The following is a 24830-nucleotide window of genomic DNA, read 5'->3' as shown; positions in this document are numbered from 1 at the left end:
ATGATTTAATATCAATTCCCTCAGTTTATTAAATAGGTCCCCTTTATTCCCTTTTAATTTATTACATTTAGAGATCAAGAGGGAATTCACTGTTTGAATCTCGAAATATCCTTTATCAGTAAAGAGGGGCTCCGTACACAACCCTAACATCATATCCCCCTCACTGAGAGCGGGCTTTCCTGTATAACCGCTCTAGTTCCACTCACAGACGCTGCTCTCCCAGCTCTCCAGTAGCTCGCCGTGATCGTATAGTGGTTAGTACTCTGCGTTGTGGCCGCAGCAACCCCGGTTCGAATCCGGGTCACGGCAGACTGTGGAGCGAGCTTCGTTTTTATACATAACTGCGCTGTCTTACCACGGTGGCATCATTTCTTAAAACACTGAAGTGAAAAACTCAACTCAAAATATGATTTTAATCACAGTTTGCGACTGCAAATATGACATGACGTAATGGGCATATGATGTCATGTCCTGCTCTGTCGCCTGCTGACGCAAAGCCAGGCGCTTTCATTTCGGCAAGTAAAGAGCAATACCAGCAGAGACGCGGTGCCTGTTTGAGTTCCTGAATAAAGGGTTTGATATTTTTTTTTTTTTTTTTTTTTTGTTATTTTAAATTAGGTAACGCACATTTTATGTTTTATTTTTTATATTATTTAACGTTAAATTATAAGATATTCGACACGTTGTTTTCCTACACCTGCTTTTATTTTGAAATCTGCCGCTTGGCTTCGTTCTTTGACGGGTTTTTTTTTTCCTGCCAAAGCTGCAGAGAAGAGGGGGAGCTTGTACGGACAATATTGCCGTTTGGCCACGTTTCAGCTTTATTTTGTGGATGAAGGTAAAGGATTCCTGAGCGAGGTTTTCAAAGTGGACTACCCACCATGTCGGTCGAGGAGGAGAGGGGGGTAGTTCGTGTCAAAGTCAAGGTGAGAAACTGGGGGAGCGGCGGCAGCGGCGGCGGCGGCGGCAGCGGCGGCAGTAGTAGTGGGGGACCTGGAGCCGAGACACGGAGCGCAGAGAGCGAACAATAACAGAGCGGCGGCGGCGGCTAACGGCTAAGCGCTGGAGCTAGCTATCCACTGTAGCTAGAGCCTAGGCTGAGAAGTGGAGCAGTTCGGCAGTCCCATCCACTCCATCATCTCCACCTGTCCGCGAATACTGATTACTGTACACACTCGTTACCGTTTAGATAGCGAGCGAGCTACTGCGGATTAACTGCAGTCGGGCTCTGGTAACGTACGAAAACAAAGCCAGTGTAATTCCGTCTCGCTCGTGTTGGATGTTTAGATGCTTGCTAAAGGTTGACAGTCGTAGATCGTCTTGCCTAGTGTTTTTAACCTCGCCCTTCACTTCTACAAACTCATCAGATGTCAGGTCATATAAAAGGAAAAAAGTCATTTTACATGACCTGGTCCGTTTGTTATTCACCAACAGCTGCTCGCCCGCGGTCAGTGTGTCTCTCGCAGTGCTGGTCTGTGTGTCGTGTGCGCTGCAAGCTCGTTCAAATGGAGAGAAAAACAAAGCCAGTGGCTATTTTTTGAGCGTGATCGTCAACTAAGCAGCATAACTTTAGCTAATTGTTCTGTTAAAATATGTGGAAGAGGGAGAGAAATGGACAGAAGTAAGAAATAAATGTCTGTGAGCTGTTTCAGTCACGGAGCCCCTCGGGTATGAAGGTAGAGAGTAGAATCATATTTAAGGGGAAATCGTTCCCTCAGTTTAATAAATCATTCCCTCAGTTTAATAAATTATTCCCTCGGTTTAGAGAAGGTGCTTTTTAGTTAAACTTGGCTAACGATTTATTAAATTGAGGGGATCAATACTGTAGAAGGTCTATCATTAGCGCCTGCTGAAGTAATTAATAATTGAATTAATAACTGTAATTATTAAAATAATTACCTTTAAATGGAAGTCCGTGTAAAATAAGAGTTTATTCCAGGTAATTTAGAGCTTTTTCACTGGGTCTATTCATCCAGAGTTATGTGAACAGGGGTACAGAAGTAGCTACAGGGTTCAAACCAATGGAGAGAACGAAAAACACACAAAAATGGAGATACATGGTTTTGATTGGACAGCAGTGATATGCAGTTTCCATCCTTTAACATTGGTTTGGCAGTATATAACTAATGAAATAAGAAAACGGTCAGAAATCCCTTGTCAAAATAATCTTTAATACATTACCGTCTTTTTTTTATTATTGTTTCAAAGTTTTGTGTGGAATGGATCAGTAGAAATGCTCCAATGGTTTAAAACATATCAAAATCTAATCAACATGATTTTACCCCAAATGTGCTTGATTATGTTTGGTGTCTTTAGTTTGTTGTTGTTGTTGTTGTTGTTGTTTGCGCTGAAGCTATGAGGTCAGTGTAAATAACAAGTGAACAAGTGAGTCTTGATCACCCCAAATTCCTACTAAAGAAGCAAACCTGTGTTTAATCTCTGGTGTCCTGTTTTCCACTTTTTGACCAAAAATAAATCTGATGTTTTTTTTATGTTGTGTCAGAAAGTCAGGATGAATGGACCAACGTTTCTCCTTCACCTGTAAAGTTGCTCTTTTGGAGATATGAGCTATTTGCGTGACATCTTGATGAAGTGAGTAAATTTGGGGTAAGATACAGGTGAAGGAAAAAGGTTCTTAATTTCCAGTGGAAATGGAAAAACAAAGCTTTTCTATTGGTACATTCATCCTGACTTTTTGATACAATATAAAGAACATCTCTCAGATTTAATTTGACCAAAAGTTGAAAACTGCAAACATGGAGATTAAACATGGAATCATTTAATACATTTTAATACATAAACTCTGGCCATGTTAAGACATAGACATCCATATTTATCATTAGTGTTTGACACAGATGGAATTTGGCCTCCGCCTTTAACCCATCCGTGCAGTGAACACACACACACACATAGACGCAAGTGAGCAAACGCACACAGTGAACAGTGAGCACACATGCCTGGGGCGGTGGGCAGCCATCGCTGCGGCACCTGGGGAGCAGAGAGGGTTAAGGGCCTTGCTTATACACTGTAACCTTAAAAATCGAATGTGATGATGAAGAATTTAGTAAGATGATCAGAAGGTAATCTGAAGGAATTTGCTATCTTGCTCTCCACTCTAAGCACAATCAACAGATGGATACCGTCTCTATCCTCTTGTCTTTGCATAGAAATGTGAGGGAGTGCTGCCAGTGGAGTTTCGCTCCTTTGCAGTTGATCCACAAATAACATCCCTGGAGGTGTTGCAGCACATCCTTATACGAGCATTTGAGCTCAATGGGTGAGTGTGTGCAGGTAGAAGTGTGGACAATCAGCCTACTTCAGGACAATCAGCCTGATCAATGTGTTCCTGTATATTTAGTCACTGCTAGGATAAGGTAGTAAATGTTGTCCTCGGTTGACAGTGTAGCTGTTATTGTTTTCCAAAGAACAGGGGTTAAGTAAGGACTATTAAACCTACTATTTTAGTTAACCATTAGCTTGGGCTAATTATAGTGAACTTATCAACCGAGTAAACTTTGAGGCCTAGATTGAGAATTTAACTATAAGGACGTATGTGTCCAAATGTGTGTTTATTTTACTGACATGACTCAAGTCAAATGTTTAACTATGTAGCTTTACAGTTTTAAGGTGTTTACTTGTCTTTGTTTATGCTGTTGTTTCAGTTTGACAACTTTATTTCTGTTTCACAGAAGGCGGAATTTTGGTATCAGTTACCTGTCCCGTGATCGCGGGGGTGTGGAGGTCTACCTTTCCCTCCTGTCGGACTGGGATTTAGATGCAGCATTTGTTAGTGCAGCTAAGCCTTACCTACAGCTCAAGATGGACATCAAGCCTTCAGAAGACAGTGAGTAAAACTGTATGTACTCACATTGGCCAAGGAAAGGGTATCAGACCTTAGTGCTTAGTTGACTTTAGTTTTAGGGAAAACGGGTAAGCAAGTAAACATTAAGCAGATGTTTGGATAAACTCTCTGAAAAGCCTATCTAAGTCTAATTTTACCCCATGACTACAGACCAGACAATAGGGTGATGTAATGATTACTAACTCCATCATAAACAGCATGACAGTACACTACATCATAACAATAAGCTTTTTCAGAGCATACCATAGGCAAGCATATCACAGGGACAAGAACATCAAAGAACATTGACAAACAGCATGTTTCATTTAAAAATAAATTTCAGTGTTTAGTGATTGTGAATGTATTGCAAGCATAGCACTGTATAGTACTGTGTGCTTCTAGTGTAATGTGTCCCAAAACAAAATATCATGATAGGCAGGCCCACACTACTTCTTGGGTGTACTACAAGATTTCCTGGTGGCTTGGCTGTAAGTTAAACTGGGTGGTTAAGCCAGATGCCCAGATAAACTAAGTTTTGTTCAGCCATGTCCATTCAGATCCTCAGCAGTCGACTCCCTGCTAGTCTAAAGGCACTTTTTAAAGTATGTACACAGTGGCCCACATTTATCAAACACCTTATAGTACAAATGCTGATCTGGAATCCGCTTATGCTCTTCTAAATGGCACTGAACTACAGCCACTACAAGCACTAATGAAAAACAGTCCTAGGTCAGTGTTCTCGCTCTAAATGAATAAATATGGCCCAATGAACGGAAATGTGCAGTCGAACCAGAAAGCTTGCAACTGGCCTGCAGCATCAAATATTTGGTTCACAAAATGGATATGTGGAGAGAAGTGTGGAGCTGAGATGAAAATAATGTGTCTTTAAATAAGTAATTAAGAAGGAATGAATGAATGAATAAATAAATAAATAAATAAATACAGTTCTCCATCTCTTCTCACATGAGCGCATGAGCACTCTCTCATATAGCTAGCTAGTCACTGATGTATACTGTTGATTAGAAAATATCAAACTAGTCCATGAAGATGAGGTGATTACATCACCGTTATTGATGTAATGAAATGTTACTTGCATATCCAAGATCTCTTTGTGTAGGAGTGCTCCAAAAGTCTTCTGTTAAATAAAAATTTTAGGTGACTGAGCTGACTGTGGAAATGTGACTTCATGGATGAACATCATAGTTGCGTTGGGTGTCGGGAGACCCCCAGGGATCCATGACGTATTGCCAGGGAATCTGCTTTTTTTTTTTTCTTTTGCTTTTTTTTTTTCCCTTCCCTCCTCTTCTTCTTTTTTCTGGGCCAATATCGAATCTGACACAGAAAAAGAGACGTGATGTATGAAGGCCCGCATCACTACACTCATCACTCTCTATATCAGCTAAAATCACCTGAGTTTCAGTAATGACATCATCAGGCTGGGTTGTACTAAGAACAGTGACAGCTGACCGAAATGTTTTGGCTAATGGGAAGCTGTGGATCTTACCAGGCTCCATCTGGTTGCAAAGCTTTCTGATTATTCCAGCAAAACACAAGAATGAGAAGAGCATAAATTGTGAGTCTGGGTATTATTAGTAGCTGAACTGATTGATAAAAGCCTTACATGATTCATAAATAATAATAATAAATTGATAGAAAAAATGCTTAACATTTGAACCATTTGGTTGTTACTTATGTCTGTAATTTTTTTTTTTCACTGTAGGATATTTATCTAAGTCAACACACATTCTGCCTATATACTTATTACTGGACTAGAATTGCTTATCATATCAGTAAATAACTTTCACTTTAAAATATTAATGACTTGTAGAATACACACCAAAGTGCATTTTTAGAGACCAATAATTTATTAATAATATTTAAAAATATTTACAAAATAATATGACTTATTTTAATTCATTGTAAATGAACAAAATTACTCTAGAATAACTGCCCCAAGATTTGGCCAACTAAACATGCCTAATAATAATGTGATGATTGGATCAGATTATGATTTAAATAGATTTTATCATCATTCAATGATGCTAATTATTTTGAAACCTGTGCGGAATGGGTTGAACCAACATTGCCAAACTGAATAATGGCCCGTCTGTCACTGATGACACGTATTGCTTACTGTCTGAGTCTGAGTACTGCGATGGTATAATATGAGCTTATGTAGATTCTCACTGCACTATATCATTTTCCCTTGGTTCCTGCATTGTTTATGTGACTTATCTCCTAGGTCCAGTGCTAGAGGACTGGGACATTATCAGTCCAAAGGATGTGATCGGCTCTGATCAACTACAAGGGGAAAAGAGGTCGCTGGCGTCCACTGCTCTTCCCTTCACCCAGTCACTGCTGTCCCAGGTTACTGATGACGTTCTTCACCCTGTCAGCCAGCTGTTTTACCAGCCAGTCTCTGCTGCGTTCAGTCAGGTTCCTCATTTCCTAATGCAATCATACCACAACTAATTTCCACAGCAAGTTTATTTGGCTATTTCAATTGCCAGGCATAGTTTATGGTGTCAAAGGATGAAACTGTCACTTTGGAAAACAGCATGATTGATAAAACATTAAGGCAAGGCCTAAGTTATATGTATAAGCTACTAACTGGATACATTGTTTACCATTCAGCCCGTTTCCCCTTCACTTGCAGATGGGTAAGACTCTATCTAGGGTACAGCAGGCCTTCAGCTGGTCTTATGGGGAGGAAGTTAAACCATTTAAGCCTCCTCTCAGTGATGCAGAGTTCCACAGCTACCTGAACAGCCAGGGTCAGCTTACACGGCCAGAGGAACTACGACTACGCATCTACCATGGCGGAGTTGAGCCATCCCTGCGCAAGGTGAAACTGCTACTGCATAAACGGATGAAAATCTCAGATAAATAATCTTTTTTTTAGCATTTTACAGTATTTTATTGTATAATGATACATTTTGATATTGTGATATTGTAATATATTTAGTGCTTAAAGATATTGTGCATGAATTTAAAATTCTTTAAAATTATTGATATTGTTTTTGCCACATCATATTATCTTTAGCAATTTCATTGTATCAATCTTTTAAATCTTGCTCTTTTTCCATGACAGGTAGTTTGGCGGTACCTTTTAAATGTATACCCAGATGGTCTGACAGGCCAGGAAAGGATGGACTACATGAAGAGGAAGACAAGGGAGTATGACCAGCTGAAACGTGAATGGACAGCCAGGGCCAGTGCAGAAGATTTGGAGTTCATTAGAGGCAACGTTCTAAAAGATGTACTCCGAACAGACAGAGCTCATCCTTATTATGCTGGTTCAGAGGACAGCCCCCATCTGACTGCCCTGACAGATCTCCTAACAACCTTTGCTATCACACATCCACAGGTATGCCACACTGGCCACTATCTGAGCATTGCCATGATTTAAATTCTTAAAGAGAGAAAGCCATTAATTTAAATACAAATAAAAACAAAATATATTTTAACAAATGCTCATCGCGGCAGTGGCATGTTCCCAGTCACCTCACTTCATGCTTGATATGTAGTCATTTACATTTAGGGAATTTGGCAGATGGTTTGGCAGATAAAGTTAGAAGTCTTGCCAAAGGTATAGAATGATGCTGGTGCTCTTGTGCTCTTGTCCACTTGGGAAAGTGAACCTCAGTCTTTCACACGGAAGGTAGTTGTGTTCAGTTGAGTGTTTTTTTTTTGTTTGTTTTTTTGTTTTTTTTAATAAATAAACCATTTTATTAATATGGAAATATGATATATCTATGAAGTGTCTTACGTTGTTCTACACATGCAATTACATGATTTCCACATTAACAGTAGCACCTGTGGTTTTCTCAAACATCATTCCTATAGTAGACTAGTCTTAGACTATCTGTATCGACACCTAGGTAGTTAACTTAAAATCCTGACACCGTAATTCATGTGTATTTCCCTCCTTCATATTTCTCCATGCTACCCTCTTGAATCTCTGTTGTTTTATGAAATTACTAAATGCAGTATCAGTGGGTACATCAATGTGTCCCAGTTCAACACCTCATCTTTTCTGAAGGCTGCATTTGAAGCACAGGCTACATTTTAAACAGTAATTGCAATTATTATTTTTTTTATCTCAAAAACTATTTTAACACCTTTTTTGTTTAATGCCCATAGGTGTCTTATTGTCAAGGCATGAGTGATATTGCCTCTCCGATCCTTGCTGTCATGGACAACGAAGCACACGCTTTCATCTGCTTCTGTGGCATCATGAAGCGTCTTGAAGGCAACTTCCGCCCTGATGGCCAGCTCATGTCCATAAAGTTCCAGCACCTCAAGTTGCTTTTGCAGTATTCAGACCCTGAGTTTTACACCTATCTGGTGTCCAAAGGTGCAGATGACCTGTTCTTTTGTTACCGTTGGCTCCTTCTTGAGCTTAAGCGGGAGTTTGCCTTTGACGATGCCTTGAGGATGCTGGAAGTGACCTGGAGCTCTCTGCCTCCGGACCCTCCTGAGACGGAAGTTGAACTTCTTGGGCCACCGCTTGAAGCGGACCAGCCTCAGAGTCTGGACAGTGGGCGCCAGAGTTCTGAGAACGATGAACTGGAGAAAGAGCAGACAGAGAGGCAACGGAGGCGTCTCATGCTGAGGCCATCTAGAGAAGAGGCGGACGGTGGACACGCTCTCAGTTTAGAGGTGGAGAGGAAACCGGAAAAAGGGTCTAGGATGGATGGTGAAGAAGAGTACAGTGTCCCTACTGTGGGCAAGAATGATGCCCCAGCAGTTGCACATGCTTTTGAGAAGCAGTCCAGTTTTGGAGAGTTCAAGTACTACAGTGCCAGGAATGAGGACAGTTTCGAGATGAACGAAAATGAACCATCTGATCCTACATTATCACCTGTGGAGTTTCAGTCCACACATTCAACATTGTCTCTCACAGTCCGTCAGTCTACGGAGGACAGTGAGGATGATCCAGGAGAGAGGCAGCCTTTGATAAGCAGTACTGACAAACTTTCATCTCCTGAGCCAGAGGAGAGAAGTTCTCCCAATGGCCAAATGGCATCCCCTCTTCCTCCATGTCTAGCCAACTGGAAAAATGGCTCCTCTCAGTCTTCAGCTACGTCTCCTTCATTGTGCAGTTGGAGGACCGCATCTCCAGATGTCCCAGCGTCAAAATCTTCTCCCGATAAAGTATTGGGGAGATTGACGTCCACAACAGCTGTATCTAATGGCACCGGGGCACACTCCCCGTCAACCCCGAGCGGCAAGTCCGGAGTTTCCTCTCCATCACTTGGCTACAATCGATCCCTGCTCTCCTCCCCTGTTTTGCCCTTTGGCAAATCCCCATCTCTGCCTAAACCGTTCTCCAGCAACCTTCCATCACCTTGCAAACCTCCAGGTACTGGCATAAACTCACCAAATACAGGAAAACCAGAGGCTGGTGGTGTTAAACCCTGTTCCCTTCCCCCTCCTCAAGAGTTCGGAAAGGGAAATCCCTTCATGCTGTTCCTGTGCCTCTCCATCTTGCTGGAGCATCGTGACCACATCATTAAAAACAGCTTGGATTACAACGAGTTGGCCATGCATTTTGACCGCTTGGTCCGCCGGCACAACCTTGGCCGTATCCTTCAGCGTGCCAAGGCCCTGTTTGCCGACTACCTGCAGAGCGAGGTTTGGGACTCTGAGGAGGGGGACGAGGTCAGCTTGGACTCTCCAACCACAGCTGCAGCCTCACCTCACACACCCAACGGGCCCACCTTTTCTAACCTGCAGCCAGCAGTGGCCAGCTCCCCAAACTCTACCTATAATTTGGCCACCACAATCCCATCCCCCACAAGCACTACCGCCGTCTCTCCCTCGTCCTCATGATTCATCTCAACTGCATCTCCAGCGGCCGTCACCTCCGCATGAACAGATACTGGTGGTAAAAACAAAAAAGGAAGCCAACTTGTGGCTTCCCTTAGTGCTCTTCATATGCTTTAAAGTTTGTTTATGTGGCAAACCAAAGTTAAGCAAGCGCTTCTTGCCCCAACCCTTCTCTTGGTGTAAGACAGTATTTGTTTTGGTATTGGTTTTTCTTTCTTTCTTCTTTGTACCTTATGGCCTTTAGGATTTTTTTCTACACTTATGCGTGCTATTCATTGTACTGTATGGAATTTACTTTATCTTGCACTTTATCTTTTGTCCCTTTAGAGGGAAGGGCCAGTTTTTGTCACATTAAATCATGTAAATAAATCTCAGAAAACGGTGCAACATGAACAGCTGTGGGAACTTTTAACAGCAGAAATAATGCTGGACGTATTCCAACAAAGCAACGAAAATGAGCTGCTTCATGGTGGTTATTGGGAATGTCAGCAGGCTGTTGTCTCAGTCCATTGAATCCTCACTTTAGCATCATTTGATGTTTATTCGAGACTCCAGTGGGTGGTGTTTTTTTGTTTGTTTGTTTTTTTAAAGTTAGCTTGTCACTCATAATTCGGTTTTACCATGAATTCTGTATTTTGAGCACCATAGGCTATATTCAGTGTATCTCAGCTTTAAATAACTTTACAATACTTGGAATTTGTTGGAATTATTACATTTGAAGCTGGAATTATTGTCCCGAAATTATGGTCAAGCATTCAGAAATTGTCAACCGAGCTACTGACCACGTTGTAAGTATTGTGTCAATGGTTACGCAGCAGAAACGCTGGCAACTGTCACTATTGGGAATGGTGGTACTCACGTCCTGAATGCACAGTGCAGATAGTATTATCAAAAGGCTCTTGACCAGTTTTGGCCACTCTAGATTATGTGCAGAAGTGCCTCATTTCTTTGCACCATTGTTTTTAGTGACTGACCTTAAAATAAATTTTTGTCACCAAAGCGTAAGGTAATACTGTAGGGCCTCCTCTGATTCATAAATTATATAAATGTTACTTTATATTGATTTATGAATTCAATTATAGGACCATCTCTGTAATCAAGTAGATTCTGACTGGGCAGGAGGGGGGGCATAATCATTCTTGCTACACATTCAGTAATTGCCTTTTGTTCACTGTAATTATCACAGAATGGTCACATCCTAATATATCATTATTTCATATTGAATTGGAGCTCTTCATGTCTTAACACCAAGTGTACTTTTATTTCCTTTCTACGTCCTGCACATGGACCAAAGGAATTTTCCTTGAAAATGCCACCAGTTTGGGCCTCATACACAATGTATGATTGTTAATTTCATTATGTGTTTTTTTTTTTTTGTTTTGTTTTGTTTTTTTGTTCTTTGTTATGTGCAATTCCCTACTTGAACATTAAATTATTCCCATTGAGAGATTTGCTGGACTGAATGCTAGCAATACCCATATTTATACAGGAAGTTCACTTCAGACTGATGTGTTTTCTCACACTGTTCCTATGGTAATGTGATCCAGTGTAAGGTTAAAAAAGAAAAACAATGAACTAAGCAAATGGAAAAAAATACAGTACAATCTGGAACAAAATAAACTTTTATGTAATAAATGTCTGTGTTGGTGGTAAATACAGGTTGTCGGTTGAAACATAATTACTGCCTCATTATCTTAACATTTTGTTAAGCTCACAAAATGATATTTAAATCAAAAACTGGTAAACATTCATATTAATTTATGTATTTACTTATGTGTGTATTTATGGATGTCACAAAGCAAGCTCATTGTTTTACTGATTCAGTAACAGTCATGGAGAGACAAGAAGATGCTTCAGATTTAGCATTTAAGGAAATACTTTGTCCAAAAATGTTAAATGTTGGCATAAAGACAACTGGCATTGGGCAAACTGCATACCTCAACGATCTCATGCTTTCCTCAAACCACGCCTTGGTTATTTGGTTTCTGACACTGTGTGACCATTTTATCTATACAAATGCACAAAGGTTGCATATTGAACCTGTTTTTTGTGCTTTTGTCCATTTTTAACATCCTTACTGTGATTATGACCAGGGGCTCTCAGTCTTTCCCATGCCCAAGGTCCACCTGTCTATAACAAGAAAAAATGCCCGTCTAAGGGAACTTTATTTTCTTTTGTTTGTTTTATTATTCTAACACTGAAAACTTGCCTGTATATTCCTTCACTCCCTACAACACTCGCTGGTCCTTGGGGAAAAAAAAGTCACTTGTTTTCCTCATCTTGCGTGCTATTGCAACAGTAAGGAAAAAGCGGAATGTTTCCGCCCGGTTTCGAACCGGGGACCTTTCGCGTGTGAGGCGAACGTGATAACCACTACACTACGGAAACGTGCTTTTACTGTCACACTGATCAGCTTAGGAAAGTAGACCTAGATCTATTTGCACACCGTAGTTTTCGTATTGCTTTTATTTTAGAACTATTTCTGTCGGTGACATGTAGACACTGCTATTAACACAAGTATAAACATTTAAAAAAGTTTAAAAAGTTCAATCACAACACAGTCCTCGGTTTTGATGTGGACAAAATGCTGCACACTGAACCCACAGCCGAAATAGCTCAGTTGGGAGAGCGTTAGACTGAAGATCTAAAGGTCCCTGGTTCGATCCCGGGTTTCGGCATTTTGTATCAACGCCAGAAATGTTCATTCAATCATTCTGTTGCAGTTTTATCTTGTTTAAAAATGTAAAGAGCTCATGGAGTAGTACTCTACCCCCTAGAATTGTAAAAAAATAATAATAATAATAATAAAAAAGTAAAATATTGTTTTGGTAATTATATCAACATGTTTGTATCACATTTGTATCATCCGGAGGAAACCTGTTCACGGAGCTGCTCTCTGGAGGAGACCCTTGTCTGTATGTACACTAATCTCCTGTCAGTCACTTTACGAGACACTTCCACCACCCCATTACTCCACCTCACGATCACTAGCTAGCTACACCCCCCAATCTCCGTCTGGCAAATAAAAATGGCAGAATCTGGTAAGCATCGTCAGGCGCGTGTACTGTGGGCAGAAAAAGACACTTTGTGCTGCTAAAAACTGCTAAAAACAACAACAAGCGAGGAAAAGCGAGAGTTAACCGTGGAAGTGCTAAACTACACGTGAAGGGGATGAAGCTGGACCTAGTTAGCAGTTCGTTTTAGGGTTGCCACCCGTCCCGTAAAATACGGAATCGTCCTTTATTTATTTGTATATTAATTTTATTTATATTTATATTTATATAATACAATTATATATATATATATATGTAATATATTTATAAATATATATAATATATTTATTTATGTATTATTGAACCAATACAGACAGCATGCATCAAGAGAACAACACTGCATATATATATATATATATATTCAAGATTAAAATGTGTCAAATTGTTTACAGGTGCTCTGTTGTTTTTTTATTCTGAGAGTCCCTATAGTTATGCACTCAAAAGTTAGTACATTAAGTTCTCAGTTTAGTTTATATTTTAAAAGTTAATGGTTGCACACTCCACACAAACAGATTTCATTTAAGATTGAATTAACTGCACTGTGTTTATTGGTAATAAAGCATTTTAAGCTTTAAGTATGACTTAACTGCTTTCTTGATCACCCCTTTACTAAAAACACCAGCACTGACTAATCGGGAAACCCCTCACAGGAGTCGGGCCCGTGGTGGTCTTGGCTCAGAGGTGAAATGTGGCATCCCTAGTTCGTTACTGTATCCTAGCACATTTTATTAGCATTTTAATTGAAATGTGTAAACAAGCCCTCAGTCAACATAAGGAAGTCTAAGAAAGACGTTTGGCCTTACACAAGAACCCAACACGAGAGCTGCCGGAAATGCAGCCAGCGGGGCGAGGAGGTGTGTTTGTGTATTGCCACTGTCCCGCTAAGAATCGCGCTAAATCGCTGGCAGTTGTTCTGGTTACTGTGCCAAAGCTTGTCATGATAGTTGGACCAGTAGAAATAATCTTTTTACACTGACTTCAATTGAAAGTCGAGCTGCTATTGTGTGACACACTATAGAGAGCGAAGCCGTGAGTTTGAGGCTCCAGCGGGTTTCCGTAGTGTAGTGGTTATCACGTTCGCCTCACACGCGAAAGGTCCCCGGTTCGAAACCGGGCGGAAACATCCTTTTCTGTTTTACGTGTCAGAAATAGAGATTATAGGCCAAATGAAACGTGGAATGTTCAGATTTCTATTAGTATTTTTAACACATTTGAATAGACGTACTATAACTAGATATGAAAATAACAGCATGGTGTCAGGAGCCACACAAAGCAAGTAAGTTGTATGTATGCATGCAGTTAGCAACAAAAAACGTGAATTAGTGTGGGGTGTGCTTTTATTACTTGTTAAGTGCATTATACTTTCAGCTCCAATGCAAAAAAAAAGACTATATAAGAAGAAAAGCAGCTGACTCTTAGTTTGCCCACGACTGTAGAAGTTCATGGCAAATGACAAACTCCCTGAATGTTGACGACACTAATGAACTTAAAGAAAAAGCAGATAGGCATTGACACATTCAGGTCTCTGCTGAGTGTTACCACTCAGATAACGAACAAAGCCTACAAAAACAATTACATCAGGACTACGCTGATGAAGGAAAAGCAGCTGTATCAGTACTGAGCACTGTTTGACTAGTGAATGTCAGTGAGTTAGGAGATCAAATGAAATTGATCATCTACAAGAAAGGCCAGAGCAGACTCTACCTACTGAGGAGACTGAGGTCCTTTGGAGTGCAGAGAGCACTCCTGAGGACTTTCTTTGACTCAGTGGTGGCATCTGCTATCTTTTATGGGGTGGTCTGCTGGGGCAGTAGCATCTCGACGGCAGACGAGAAGAGACTGATAAAACTCATAAAGAGGGCCGGTTCTGTCTGGGATGCTTTAAAGACCCAGTGCAGGTGGTGACAGGAGACAGGAGGATGACAGCCAAGCTGGCATCCATGCTGGAGAACAGCTACCACCCCATGCATGAGACTCTGGCAGCACTGGGCAGCTCCTTTAGTGACCGGCTGCTTCACCCCAAGTGTGTGAAGGAGCGATATCGCAGGTCCTTCCTTCCTGCTGCCGTCAGACTCCACAACCAGCCTCCATACACACACCTAAACTACACACACACATGTTTTTGCATCTGAGTTTCTTGCTGTCCCTTTTCTGCTGTGACACTGAGAATTTCCCCACTGTGGGACTAATAAAGGATTATAATATTGTGTTTTTTGTGCAGTACCATTTACTATTTACTATTTGTATACATCAGTTTTTTATTTAAAAGCATTTTGAGGTTGCAATGGTAACAAATGCAAAAGATCAACATAGATTTCAGATGTTTGGCACTATAACCCTCAGTACACCCATCATCTGTCAATATAGCAATTGACGATATCTTGCTAACACTAAACAACATCAAAGTCATGACCAGAGTTATGACCAGTCACAAAACAGTACAGATGCTGCCACCAACATAACAGGAACAAGGTAATGTAATGTAAATGTAAGTGGATTACTTTCCTCATACATAAACTGGAGTATTTCTGTTTGAAAATACAAGTTCATAAAGTCTTAGCTGAGTAAATACATGCAGTTACTCTCCACATCTGCCAATACTTGTCTCTTAGGGTTCTTGTGTTGTAGCTATAGATGAGACGGCACAGTTACTAACGTACACCAGGCATGACGTGAAGAAAGACCACAGCTGCAAGCCAATGGCAAAGAAACACAGACAGTAAAGCTTCTGCTGAGCCTTTCTCATCATCTCATCATCAAATGAGCTACAATAGCTCTAACACTGAGGAAGATTTGAACATGGTCTGGACTGTTCTGTATCTTCTGAAAGGTCACATTTGATGTTGGGCTTTCCTGAGAATATCTTGAGATTTTTTACACTGTAGAAGAGAAAGAGCAAACATTTAAAATCATTAGCTGATGGCAAAACGATGTTAACAATGTTCTACATACTGTTAAACTTTGAGGTCACCTGTAGACCACCATGCTATACTTAAGCGAAGGGCAGCTAAAACGTTTAGAAAGGATTATTATAGGCGTACCTTTATTCATTCTCTGTTCATTTCTTAAGGGATTTTTGTTAATGGTGTTTGGTACTTTTGATATTTCAAGACAAGAACTGCCAGAAAAACCTGACATGCCTCCAAAAAGCTGTAATCAGTTAAATGAAGAGCATGTCATTTGGTAACCTGCTACCTGTTTACCTGTATTTTGAGACATCAGGTATGCACGTCTTCTCTCTTGTCTGTGATGCATTTTGTCCACAGTCAGGTTTACAGAAACCCCATGGACTCCATTCTGACCAAAGGCCTTGTACTGCATGATCACAAAATGTCACATTCAAAGATTGCACACATAAAAAATATACACATACATCTGTACCTATTATTGTTGTCAGAAATACTAATGTTTCAATACATATCAATACTGAACACACAATGCACTGAACACTACTTGTTTCCCACAATACTGATCCAAGGGACGTCAACTTTTACAGTTTTCTTGTGAGTGAGTGAGATTCAGGTTGGCCCAGTCGTAAATGGGTTGAGTTTGGAGAAGGGACGGTTCATTGGTTGGGGTATGGGGATGAAAAGACAGGGCTGGTATATAGGGTGTATGGGAATTGGGAGACAGGGCTGGTATATAGGGTGTATGGGAATTGGGAGACAGGGCTGGTTTATTGGTAGGGGTATGGGAATGAGGAGACAGGGCTGGTACATACGTATTTGGGAATGTGGAGACAGGGCTGGTATATGTCTGCACGTGGTGAGCGCCAGGAGTGTAACGGTACACAAACGTCATGGTATGGGTTCACATCGTGGTGTTTAGTACAAGGGAAAAGGTATCAAAATTTCCCCTGAAGGGATAAAGCAGAAGGGATATATATATATACACTGATCAGGCATATAATTAATACCACCTCCTTGAATCTTCACTCATTGTCCACTTGTCAGCTCTATTTATCATATATAAGCTAGGTCATGCTCACTACATGAGTGCAACATCAGTGAGATATCATGTTGTTAATATAGACCATATATTTATAACTAAATTAAAACTGTCAACTGCTCCTAATGTGCTCACATGTTTGTAGTGTGTGTGATAGTAGAAGTTACATTTATGAAGGTACTTACAGTCACAGCCCTGAATTTGGTAGCAGGTGCCCAAATCCACCATTTCTCCAGGACAGGGCAGACCACCATATTTCCTGCCCAAACAACTTCGCAATCTCTTCCAACTTCCTTGTCTGTTTCTACATGTTATAGTTTTGCTACTGCTTGGTGGCTTACACTCACTCCATTCACCCCATTCGCTCCAGTGACCGTCCACTGAAAGCAGAGATAAATTGCAGTTTTATATCTTCTATTATTTGCATTCAGAGACAATAGGATGTTTATTGGCACAACCAGTTACTTTTAAAAGCACATTGTCAGCTGCACTGTTAGCTTATGTGGCCAACCATTAAAGTTAGAAAGACCAAATCTGAATTCCAGGCGTTGACTTAATAGTTATTCATGCCTCAGTATCGCTATTTATCAAACGAGACCATCAGGAAATGTGAGTGTGTGTCACCTGGGCAGTTTATATTAGTAGAACAGAGGGTCATTTTGGTATCATCTCCTCTACACCCCTTGCCGGCATGTTTGGGTGCGGGACTGTCACATTTCCGATGATGTATCTGTTTCCCCACTCCACAGGTCACAGAGCACTCTGAGGTAGCTAACCAGGCACCCCAGTTTCCATTTACTTTGGGGAAAAAAACATGAGAAAGCATTATTGAGAATTGATTTTACTTGGCCACGTTTTGGCCCCCTCACTTCTACTGAAAGAGCTGCCACTTGCTAACTTTACGTTTCTGCCTTAATAACAGCGCTTACGGATGACTGGGGCTGCTTTAGCAGGGCAGAACGTGTCAGCAGACTTAGGTCGTTGAAAAAGTGGCATCCTATGATGATGCCTAGTTAAAGGTCACAGAGGGCTTCAGTACGGCCCACTCTGTGACCGTGAGTGAAACAAACCTTTCAGATGCTGGAATAGTAGATGTGTTGAGTGTTTTTGCAAATACCTGGACAGAAGGGTAAAAAATGGCATTTCTGGGTTTCAGTGCTGGAACCTTGGCAGTCATTGCCACGTGGCACTGTAGATGGTGGAGGGTTTGTACATGTCCTATGGCGCGTCTGTATCGGGGGCTGGAAGCCCTCTTTTTGGCATGTTTCCATACAGGTACCCCAGCTGCCCCATGCAGACCACCCTCCATGAGCTGGGGATGAAATTACAGAGTTTGTTAAATGCTAATAAAGCAACAGAGGAACTCAACCTCATTTTGCCACATTTGTGACATGATGTTGATATGTTTTTGTGTACCTAACGAAGTAAGCAACTACCCATTAGCTTCAACTTAGTTTTGAGTTAACAATTTATGTTCATCTAAGAAAAAGCATGGAAACTGTTGTCATGGAATGGTCTGTGGGAAATGACCATGCACTATAGATACTGCAGATAGGAATGAAGTTGGTGCGTATGGTAGTGTGATGTTGAATAAATATGTTACTTATGAGAAAGAAAAGTTTGTGTACTTGGACAGACAATCCCTGTATCACAGTCAGTAATTTCTTCACTGTCGCCAAAGCAAGAGCCTCCACATTTGGGAGGGGGTTCAGTGCACTTCCGGTTCCTTATTTTTATTCCAGTTTCACAAGTAGCCGAACATGGTTGCCACGGGCTCCACTGAGACCATCCTCCATTTTCTTAATAAAAAAAAAGCAATTAAAGCAGAAGTTAACAGTGCCATGTTTTGGGGGTTTTTTTGCCACAAGGGGTGTAATTATACACAAATGTTACAATCCAGTAGGTTTGTCTTATTTTTATTTCATAGCATAATATCTAACAAATTATGGTATTTGAATATGAATATTCAATCACTACTACAAATTATTAGTAACTACTACAGATAATTCAGTGACTGTTATTCTTTATTTAGTACCCACCATAACATATCCATTAACTGTTACAAAATAACTACTATATATTATTCCGTGACTGCTATAAATTATTTAGTAACTACTACAAGTTAGTCAGCTATAAATTATTTACTACCACTATGAATTATTCAGTAATGTTAATAAAGTGTAATAAATTACTATGAATTACTGAGTAACTACAACTAATGATTATTTAGTAGATACTATAAATCATTCAGTTACTACTATGGATTATTTAGTAACTACTATGATATATTAACCACTATAACCATTTAGAAACCACTATGTTATTTAGTAACTACTACAGATTATTCAGTAACTATCATATTTTATTCAGTAACTGCTATACATGATTTAGTAACTTCTTTATATCATTTAGCAACAACTATAAATTATTTAGTAAATACTGGGAATACTATATATATATATATATATATATATATATATATATATATATATATATATAATTATTATTATTATACTATATTAGAGTGAGGAATTGAACCCTACATACAGGCACCTACAGTTCAAGAGGTTACAAAGAGTCTACTGTATAATCTATTGTATTGGTACATTATATCTTCTCCATTTCCATACCTGGACAGCAGTCCCTGTCCACACATGGCATAGTCTGAATGCTCCCTTGCTGGGAGAAGTCATGGCACTTCCCCATTCCATAGCAAGCCCTTCGTCTTTGCTTCACTCCCACCATACAAGTCACAGTGCACTCGCTCCACTCACTCCACTCAGTCCATGCAGGATATCTGTAAAGAAACATTATTTTAAGAAGCGTTATTGTTAATGCTATTAGACACAATGTACTGTTTTGAATTTATAAATGTATGTATTATGTATGGGAGGGATATGGAGTTGTTGTATATTTTGAGGTGGCTCAGCTGTAATAACATGTTAAAACTAAGACCACCTTATGGAGACACTACTTAGCCTGGTTAGCCTTCACTTGGTTTATTATATGCTACAACGTAGTGAGGTATTACAGCCGCAAAGCGGGAGATCAAAATAATATATGAGTGACTTTTGAATAGTGTCATGGTCCAAAAAAATGCATAGGGTGAATCACAAGAACCTGCCTGCTGAAAAAATCACTGACGAGGTTGCATGGGAATAATAAAAAAGGACTAAGAAAAAAACATTTTCCACTTTTTATTAACTAAACTGGTCTCTGGACATAAGCTGTGTACTGTTCTTTCTACCTGACCTCTGGCTGCTACTTATTCCTGCACTGTACTGTACTGTCCTGCAGTGCACTGTACACTCTGTTTACATCTGAGTTTACAACACCAGACTGTTCTACCTCAGCATACACTCCTGAACTCCCTGTTTTACTCTTCATTTACATGCACAACATTTCGCTGCTCTACATAGTCATTCTATTCTACTGTTAGTACAGTAACTTAGTTTGGCCCTTAAGCAGCCATTGTATAATTTTGTATTTATTGGATTTATTGTCTGTGCACCCTGTCTCATGTTTTGTCTATTGACCTTGCACTATTGTATGTCCGACCTATTCTGCACCGGAGACTTAGCCTTACAATGTTTACCCTGTATTAGCCTGTAATGACAATAAAGTTGGGTTCAAGTGAAATTAATTGAATAAAACGTACCTACAAGACTTGCAAACCCCTCTTTCCACATAGCCATACTTAGAGTTCATGCAGCAGTCATCGAGTGACACTTCCCCCAAAACATCATTGCAGGTTCCATTGGTCAGAGAAAATTCACTGTAGCACTGCACCATCTGCGAGACTGCAGAACACATTACTCAGAACAAAAAAAAAACCCTGTACCCCGAATGAGTATTAGTGTTCTTATAGTATTTGACTGTAAGACTTGTCATCATGGCTTACACAGTTTGCTTAATTTTTTAAAAACACAATTTCATTAATTATTTTTTTGCAAAGTTTACTTAATAATGTTTTTTTTATTATAAGAATATGAGCAATAAACCACAGAAGTGAGTAATAGCAATAGTAGTAATAGTACCAACCTGCTGGCTGAACATGAAGCACAAGGAGCAGCATCATACACATCATGATCAGCTTCATTGTAGCCTGCAAAATTCTGAAGTCTTCAAATAAAAGAAAAGCATCAGATTAGCTGCTGATTTATTCTCAATTGCATTAAATAAATTGCCTTTATTTTTCTCTAGTCCCGCTACTTGTCCTGATGCCTCCTGGTCTGTTTTCTTTTGTCCATGACCTTTGCCTTTAAAGGCTGAAAAGACCAATGAGAACGTCCAGAAAAAATAACCAGTTGAGCAATACTTAACTGCCGTATTCCTTATTTGGATGTTTTTACTAAGTCATCAAAATTGCCAAATGGCCACCAGTTTGTCTGGGGGGGGGGTTCACAGTTTCGCTTTCCTGTCTGTTTGACTGTTACACTGACTTTTCACATCAGATCTGATCATCTGTAACTGAAGGGAATTCATTTATAAATGAACAAATTTAATATATACAATCGACTGATGTGTTTTTCTTATTCAAAACATATTTCATTGCTTTCTGTTCTCTAAGGTCTTCTGTTTGAGTGTAAGAATGTAATAAGCCATCACAGAGGTTCCTGGTTTTACTTTAAAAGGTTGACCTAAATGATTTTTTGTTCCCCTTTTCCCATAGATTCCCGTAAGGCCAGTGACCTCTGGTTGATGCCAGCATTTATGTGTGTTTAACTATTACAGGTTTCAGGTGTCCAAACATGACTGCAGAATGTTGAAAGTGCATTATAGTGTTGATTACAGGGTTCATCCACTATGACACTGTTGTTGTAAAACAGTTGGGGTCAGCTGTGCACTCAAGACGTTTTGACTGGTCGGTTAAGGGTCAGCTGGAAAGGTTAATGGATGTTGTACGGATGGAGAAGTGAGCCTCCTTAAGAGACAATTTAAGGAGAGAACTGAAAGTGTTTTGTAGGTCATTGAAACTTCCTAGAATTCTTCACTGGACACAAAGAACTGCAAGGCCATAGTCACAATGTATATTAGGATGGGACACATTTACATTTATGGCATTTAGCAGACGCTCTTATCCAGAGCGACTTACAAGGTTACTTGTATTACAGAGGTGGGCCAATGTAGTGTTAGGAGTCTTGCCCAGGGACTCTTATTGGTGTAGTGCAGCATAGTCACCCAGAGTGGGAATCGAACCCCAGTCTCCCACATGGTGTTGTTGTAACACAATGGTAGGTGGTGGTGTTATCTCTTGCGCCAAACCCCCCACCCCCACCACAACATTCCATTCAGATATGCTCAAAATGCTTCCCAATATACTGATGTAAAATATGAATACAAATATTCTACTCAATAGTGTACTTGTGAGAAGTGCAAAGTTGGGATCCGTCAGTGTTCCCATCTGTTGTTGACGGGGTACTTCTTATTGTAACACTGTGCCACCATACCAGCACTTCACCAACGTCTCTGACTTGCAGGAAAAGGTGATGTTAATGCACTGGAACTGCAATTGTGGAAATAAATGATATTGTAATAAATAAGGGAGTATGAATATAAAGAACCTTTCAAAGATTTAAATAAGTCAATGTTATTTAAAGGTTCTTCACCAATTTAAAGGCTATTCACACTTACAGCTTATTCACAAGCATGGTTCTTTGTTATGGAACCAAAAGTTTTTGTATTACTTTTCTTTTTTTGAAGTGCATTTTATATACCATAGCTGCAAATTCTACTATATTGACATAACACCTTTTGGGTGGCCGCTATCATCAAATATTATCAGGCAGACAGTGTTATTTACCTCATCATCAGTTGGGGCATCCCCTGAGACATTAACATAAAAACCTTATAAACACTAAAAACAATGATCTGAAATGCTTTCTATGCAGATCGATGCAGATCCTAAAGGACTTTCATTTTCATCTCAGTCAAGAGGAGCCACCATTCAAATTAAATATCATTTGCTTACTCTGTAAAGTTACCACCAGTTAGGGATTAAAGGTTTTGTCAATGACAGTGTAATTAATTATTAGCCCAATAAGGAGTTGGCCCAAGCTTTGTCTTCACTACTTGCAATGCTGGCATACAACAACTGAATGTAATGGGACATAGGGCCATTATTAGATGACAGATGAAAGGCCTTCAGTTTTTTGGAGGCATTAAGATTCATTATACTATTTAGCATGCTGCAAATCACAAAAAAAGATACAATTAAATCTAGATGTGACGACTTTAAAAATGGGAACATCAAAAATGGGAACATCATGATTTTGTGTTTGCACCATAGAATGTACATGGTCCCGTAAATATAACAATGTATATGAATATAACAACATGGCTACATGGCACATTATGTAAATGGTTATGTAGAATGGTTATATGTTATTTGTAAGCCTCTCGGATATCAGCATCTGCCAAGAGACTAAATGCTCTGTCTTCACATCTCAGTACAGCTGAAGATCCGTGAGATGTCACTGAAAGAGATATTAGAAGCAAAGGTCTGCTATCAGCCATCTCAGCAACACACCACAGCATAGGTGTTCCTGGTGCTGAGACTAGCGTTCTACCCTATAATGGACTCCGATATCCATGTCCCACACTAGATTTAATTCTGCTAATTAGCAGATGCTCCTAAGCAAGGCTTATTAAAAAAGGGGAAATGCTCATTTTTGCAGGGCTGTGGCCCAAACGAAAGTTTGATAAGTGTGTTTCATGTGTAAACCATGTCCAAATTGCAAAAGAAGTTGCGACACACTATTAGAAAGAGTTTCAAACATTTTTGCATTTAGTTGAACTTTTTGGAATTTCCCAAGAGGTGTAGCAAAACACTGTTTCTTTGGTTAGAGCACCATCTACTGTCTGTGCATACTATTGCGACTGTTGTACTGAGTGGAGTCTACTAAGGAGGCGCTCCTATCACTGCATGGACAGAATGCATACCATACAAAATACTTCAGTTACCTAACACTACATTCGCTCATAATGGCAGTTATATATGCCTGGTAGGAGCAGAGCCTGTTAAACAAGAGTTACATTTAGAGAGCAGTGTTTCTCAACTCCAGAACCAGAGGCCCCCGTAACGTGTAATGGTTGTCTGATTTTCTGCTCCTGATTCTGCTCATGAAAGAAGTGATTGTTAGATAATAGTCTGGTTAAGATAAAGGAGGAGACTGGAGAATCTCACAGAGGATTTCTCAGATAGATAGAGGTTATTATAGGGTTACAGCAGCTACAAAATGGCCTTTGCAAATCACATGTATGTATATAGAAAATGTAACGCATATACTTCATAAAATAGAGTTATAATAGACTAAAATAAGGCTAAAAGTATGTTGTGGGTGAAAAGGGCAGGAAATGCTGGTCTTTTTACTTTAAAATTCACACTTTCTTAATATTACAAATTCTGCTGATCTTTAATCTTAATCCTCTTGGTAGTAAAATGTTCTTAATACCAGGATAAATATTAGCTTTCTACATGCTAAAGTCCAAATTCTACAATGAAAGCATCAGTAGTAACCCACCTGAAGTAAATACGTTACACCAACACTATTAATACATGTAAGTTTTCATTTTGTTTGTGTGGGACCAGTGTATACATTTGAATCAAGTAACTTCAACCACTTCTGGGTTTCCACCCTGTTTTCCAGGATTTTCCAGGATAAGGAGAATGTGAGGGAACACAGACATATTTTATTAAATTATACTTTTTATTGATAATTTCATTTACAGTTTCTGTTCCACACTTCTTTGAAAAATTGCTTTAACTCACATTGCATTAAAGCATTAACTCCCCAAGGGTTTCAAGAATGAACTACCCATTTTCGCTTCTGCCACAGCATCTTAATTGTGTTCAGTTCAGATCTTTGACAAGGACAATCTAAAATCTTAATCTTCAAAACCCTCCACCATGCTGCACCCCTGTCTATGCTCTGAAGCAGCAAAGTGTCCACACATCATGACACTACCACCACCAAGTTTGACATTTGGCATGATGTTGGTGGAATTCCTAATGCCAGATGTGACCGGAACCCGTCTTCTAGACAGTTCCATCAGCCCACAGAAAATGATTCCAAAGTGCTTGGGGGTCATCAAGGTCGTCATCAAGGGGGGGCAAATGTAAAACGAGTCTTTATGTTCTTTCTGGTTGGGAGTGA

General features: G+C 39.8%; 2 protein-coding genes and 4 non-coding genes across 7 annotated transcripts; 4 read left to right on the top strand and 2 right to left on the bottom strand.

Moving 5' to 3' along the window:
- The first annotated feature begins 237 nt into the window (after window positions 1-237).
- Window positions 238-309, top strand: trnah-gug (transfer RNA histidin (anticodon GUG)). Its single transcript has one exon. It is a non-coding gene; the product is annotated as a tRNA-His (tRNA).
- A 433-nt stretch (window positions 310-742) lies between these two features.
- On the top strand, window positions 743-11322 carry tbc1d25 (TBC1 domain family, member 25). 2 transcript variants are annotated; one of them, XM_072681802.1, is made up of 7 exons: window positions 743-926; window positions 3168-3277; window positions 3690-3844; window positions 6084-6277; window positions 6498-6686; window positions 6933-7208; window positions 7985-11322. In XM_072681802.1, the coding sequence occupies exons 1-7, from the start codon at window positions 882-884 to the stop codon at window positions 9674-9676; spliced, it is 2661 nt and encodes an 886-aa protein (XP_072537903.1). In that variant the 5' UTR covers window positions 743-881; the 3' UTR covers window positions 9677-11322. The 2 variants fall into 2 exon arrangements, with proteins under 2 accessions (XP_072537903.1, XP_072537904.1); XM_072681803.1 differs by having other exon boundaries at window positions 6084-6208; window positions 7985-11321.
- A 666-nt stretch (window positions 11323-11988) lies between these two features.
- trnav-cac (transfer RNA valine (anticodon CAC)) lies at window positions 11989-12061 on the bottom strand. The gene has a single exon. It is a non-coding gene; the product is annotated as a tRNA-Val (tRNA).
- A 217-nt stretch (window positions 12062-12278) lies between these two features.
- Window positions 12279-12351, top strand: trnaf-gaa (transfer RNA phenylalanine (anticodon GAA)). Its single transcript has one exon. It is a non-coding gene; the product is annotated as a tRNA-Phe (tRNA).
- A 1425-nt stretch (window positions 12352-13776) lies between these two features.
- trnav-cac (transfer RNA valine (anticodon CAC)) lies at window positions 13777-13849 on the top strand. The gene has a single exon. It is a non-coding gene; the product is annotated as a tRNA-Val (tRNA).
- Window positions 13850-14959: 1110 nt separating this feature from the next.
- On the bottom strand, window positions 14960-20927 carry LOC140557402 (properdin-like). Its single transcript, XM_072681801.1, has 9 exons — window positions 20716-20927; window positions 20333-20474; window positions 19305-19471; window positions 18303-18473; window positions 17792-17986; window positions 17299-17472; window positions 16860-17054; window positions 15930-16041; window positions 14960-15605 (listed from the first exon to the last, which is right to left on the bottom strand). Exons 1-9 carry the CDS (start codon window positions 20771-20773, stop codon window positions 15503-15505), a joined length of 1317 nt encoding a protein of 438 aa, XP_072537902.1. The 5' UTR covers window positions 20774-20927; the 3' UTR covers window positions 14960-15502.
- Between the last annotated feature and the right edge of the window lie 3903 nt (window positions 20928-24830).

This window comes from Salminus brasiliensis, chromosome 6 (assembly GCF_030463535.1).
Source record: "Salminus brasiliensis chromosome 6, fSalBra1.hap2, whole genome shotgun sequence".
Classification (NCBI taxonomy): domain Eukaryota; kingdom Metazoa; phylum Chordata; class Actinopteri; order Characiformes; family Bryconidae; genus Salminus; species Salminus brasiliensis.
This window is presented reverse-complemented; position numbering and strand designations above follow the sequence as displayed.

Bases quoted from the DNA above. Each gene is read 5' to 3' on its own strand.
- tbc1d25 (XM_072681802.1), top strand. From the start codon at position 882: ATGTCGGTCGAGGAGGAGAGGGGGGTAGTTCGTGTCAAAGTCAAG. The intron at 927-3,167 runs GTGAGAAACTGG...GTCTTTGCATAG, and splicing joins TAGTTCGTGTCAAAGTCAAG to AAATGTGAGGGAGTGCTGCC. The intron at 3,278-3,689 runs GTGAGTGTGTGC...TCTGTTTCACAG, and splicing joins CGAGCATTTGAGCTCAATGG to AAGGCGGAATTTTGGTATCA.
- LOC140557402 (XM_072681801.1), bottom strand. From the start codon at position 20,773: ATGAAGCTGATCATGATGTGTATGATGCTGCTCCTTGTGCTTCATGTT. The intron at 20,475-20,715 runs GTTGGTACTATT...TGTGTTCTGCAG, and splicing joins GCTTCATGTTCAGCCAGCAG to TCTCGCAGATGGTGCAGTGC. The intron at 17,055-17,298 runs GTGACACACACT...CTCTGCTTTCAG, and splicing joins TACTAATATAAACTGCCCAG to TGGACGGTCACTGGAGCGAA.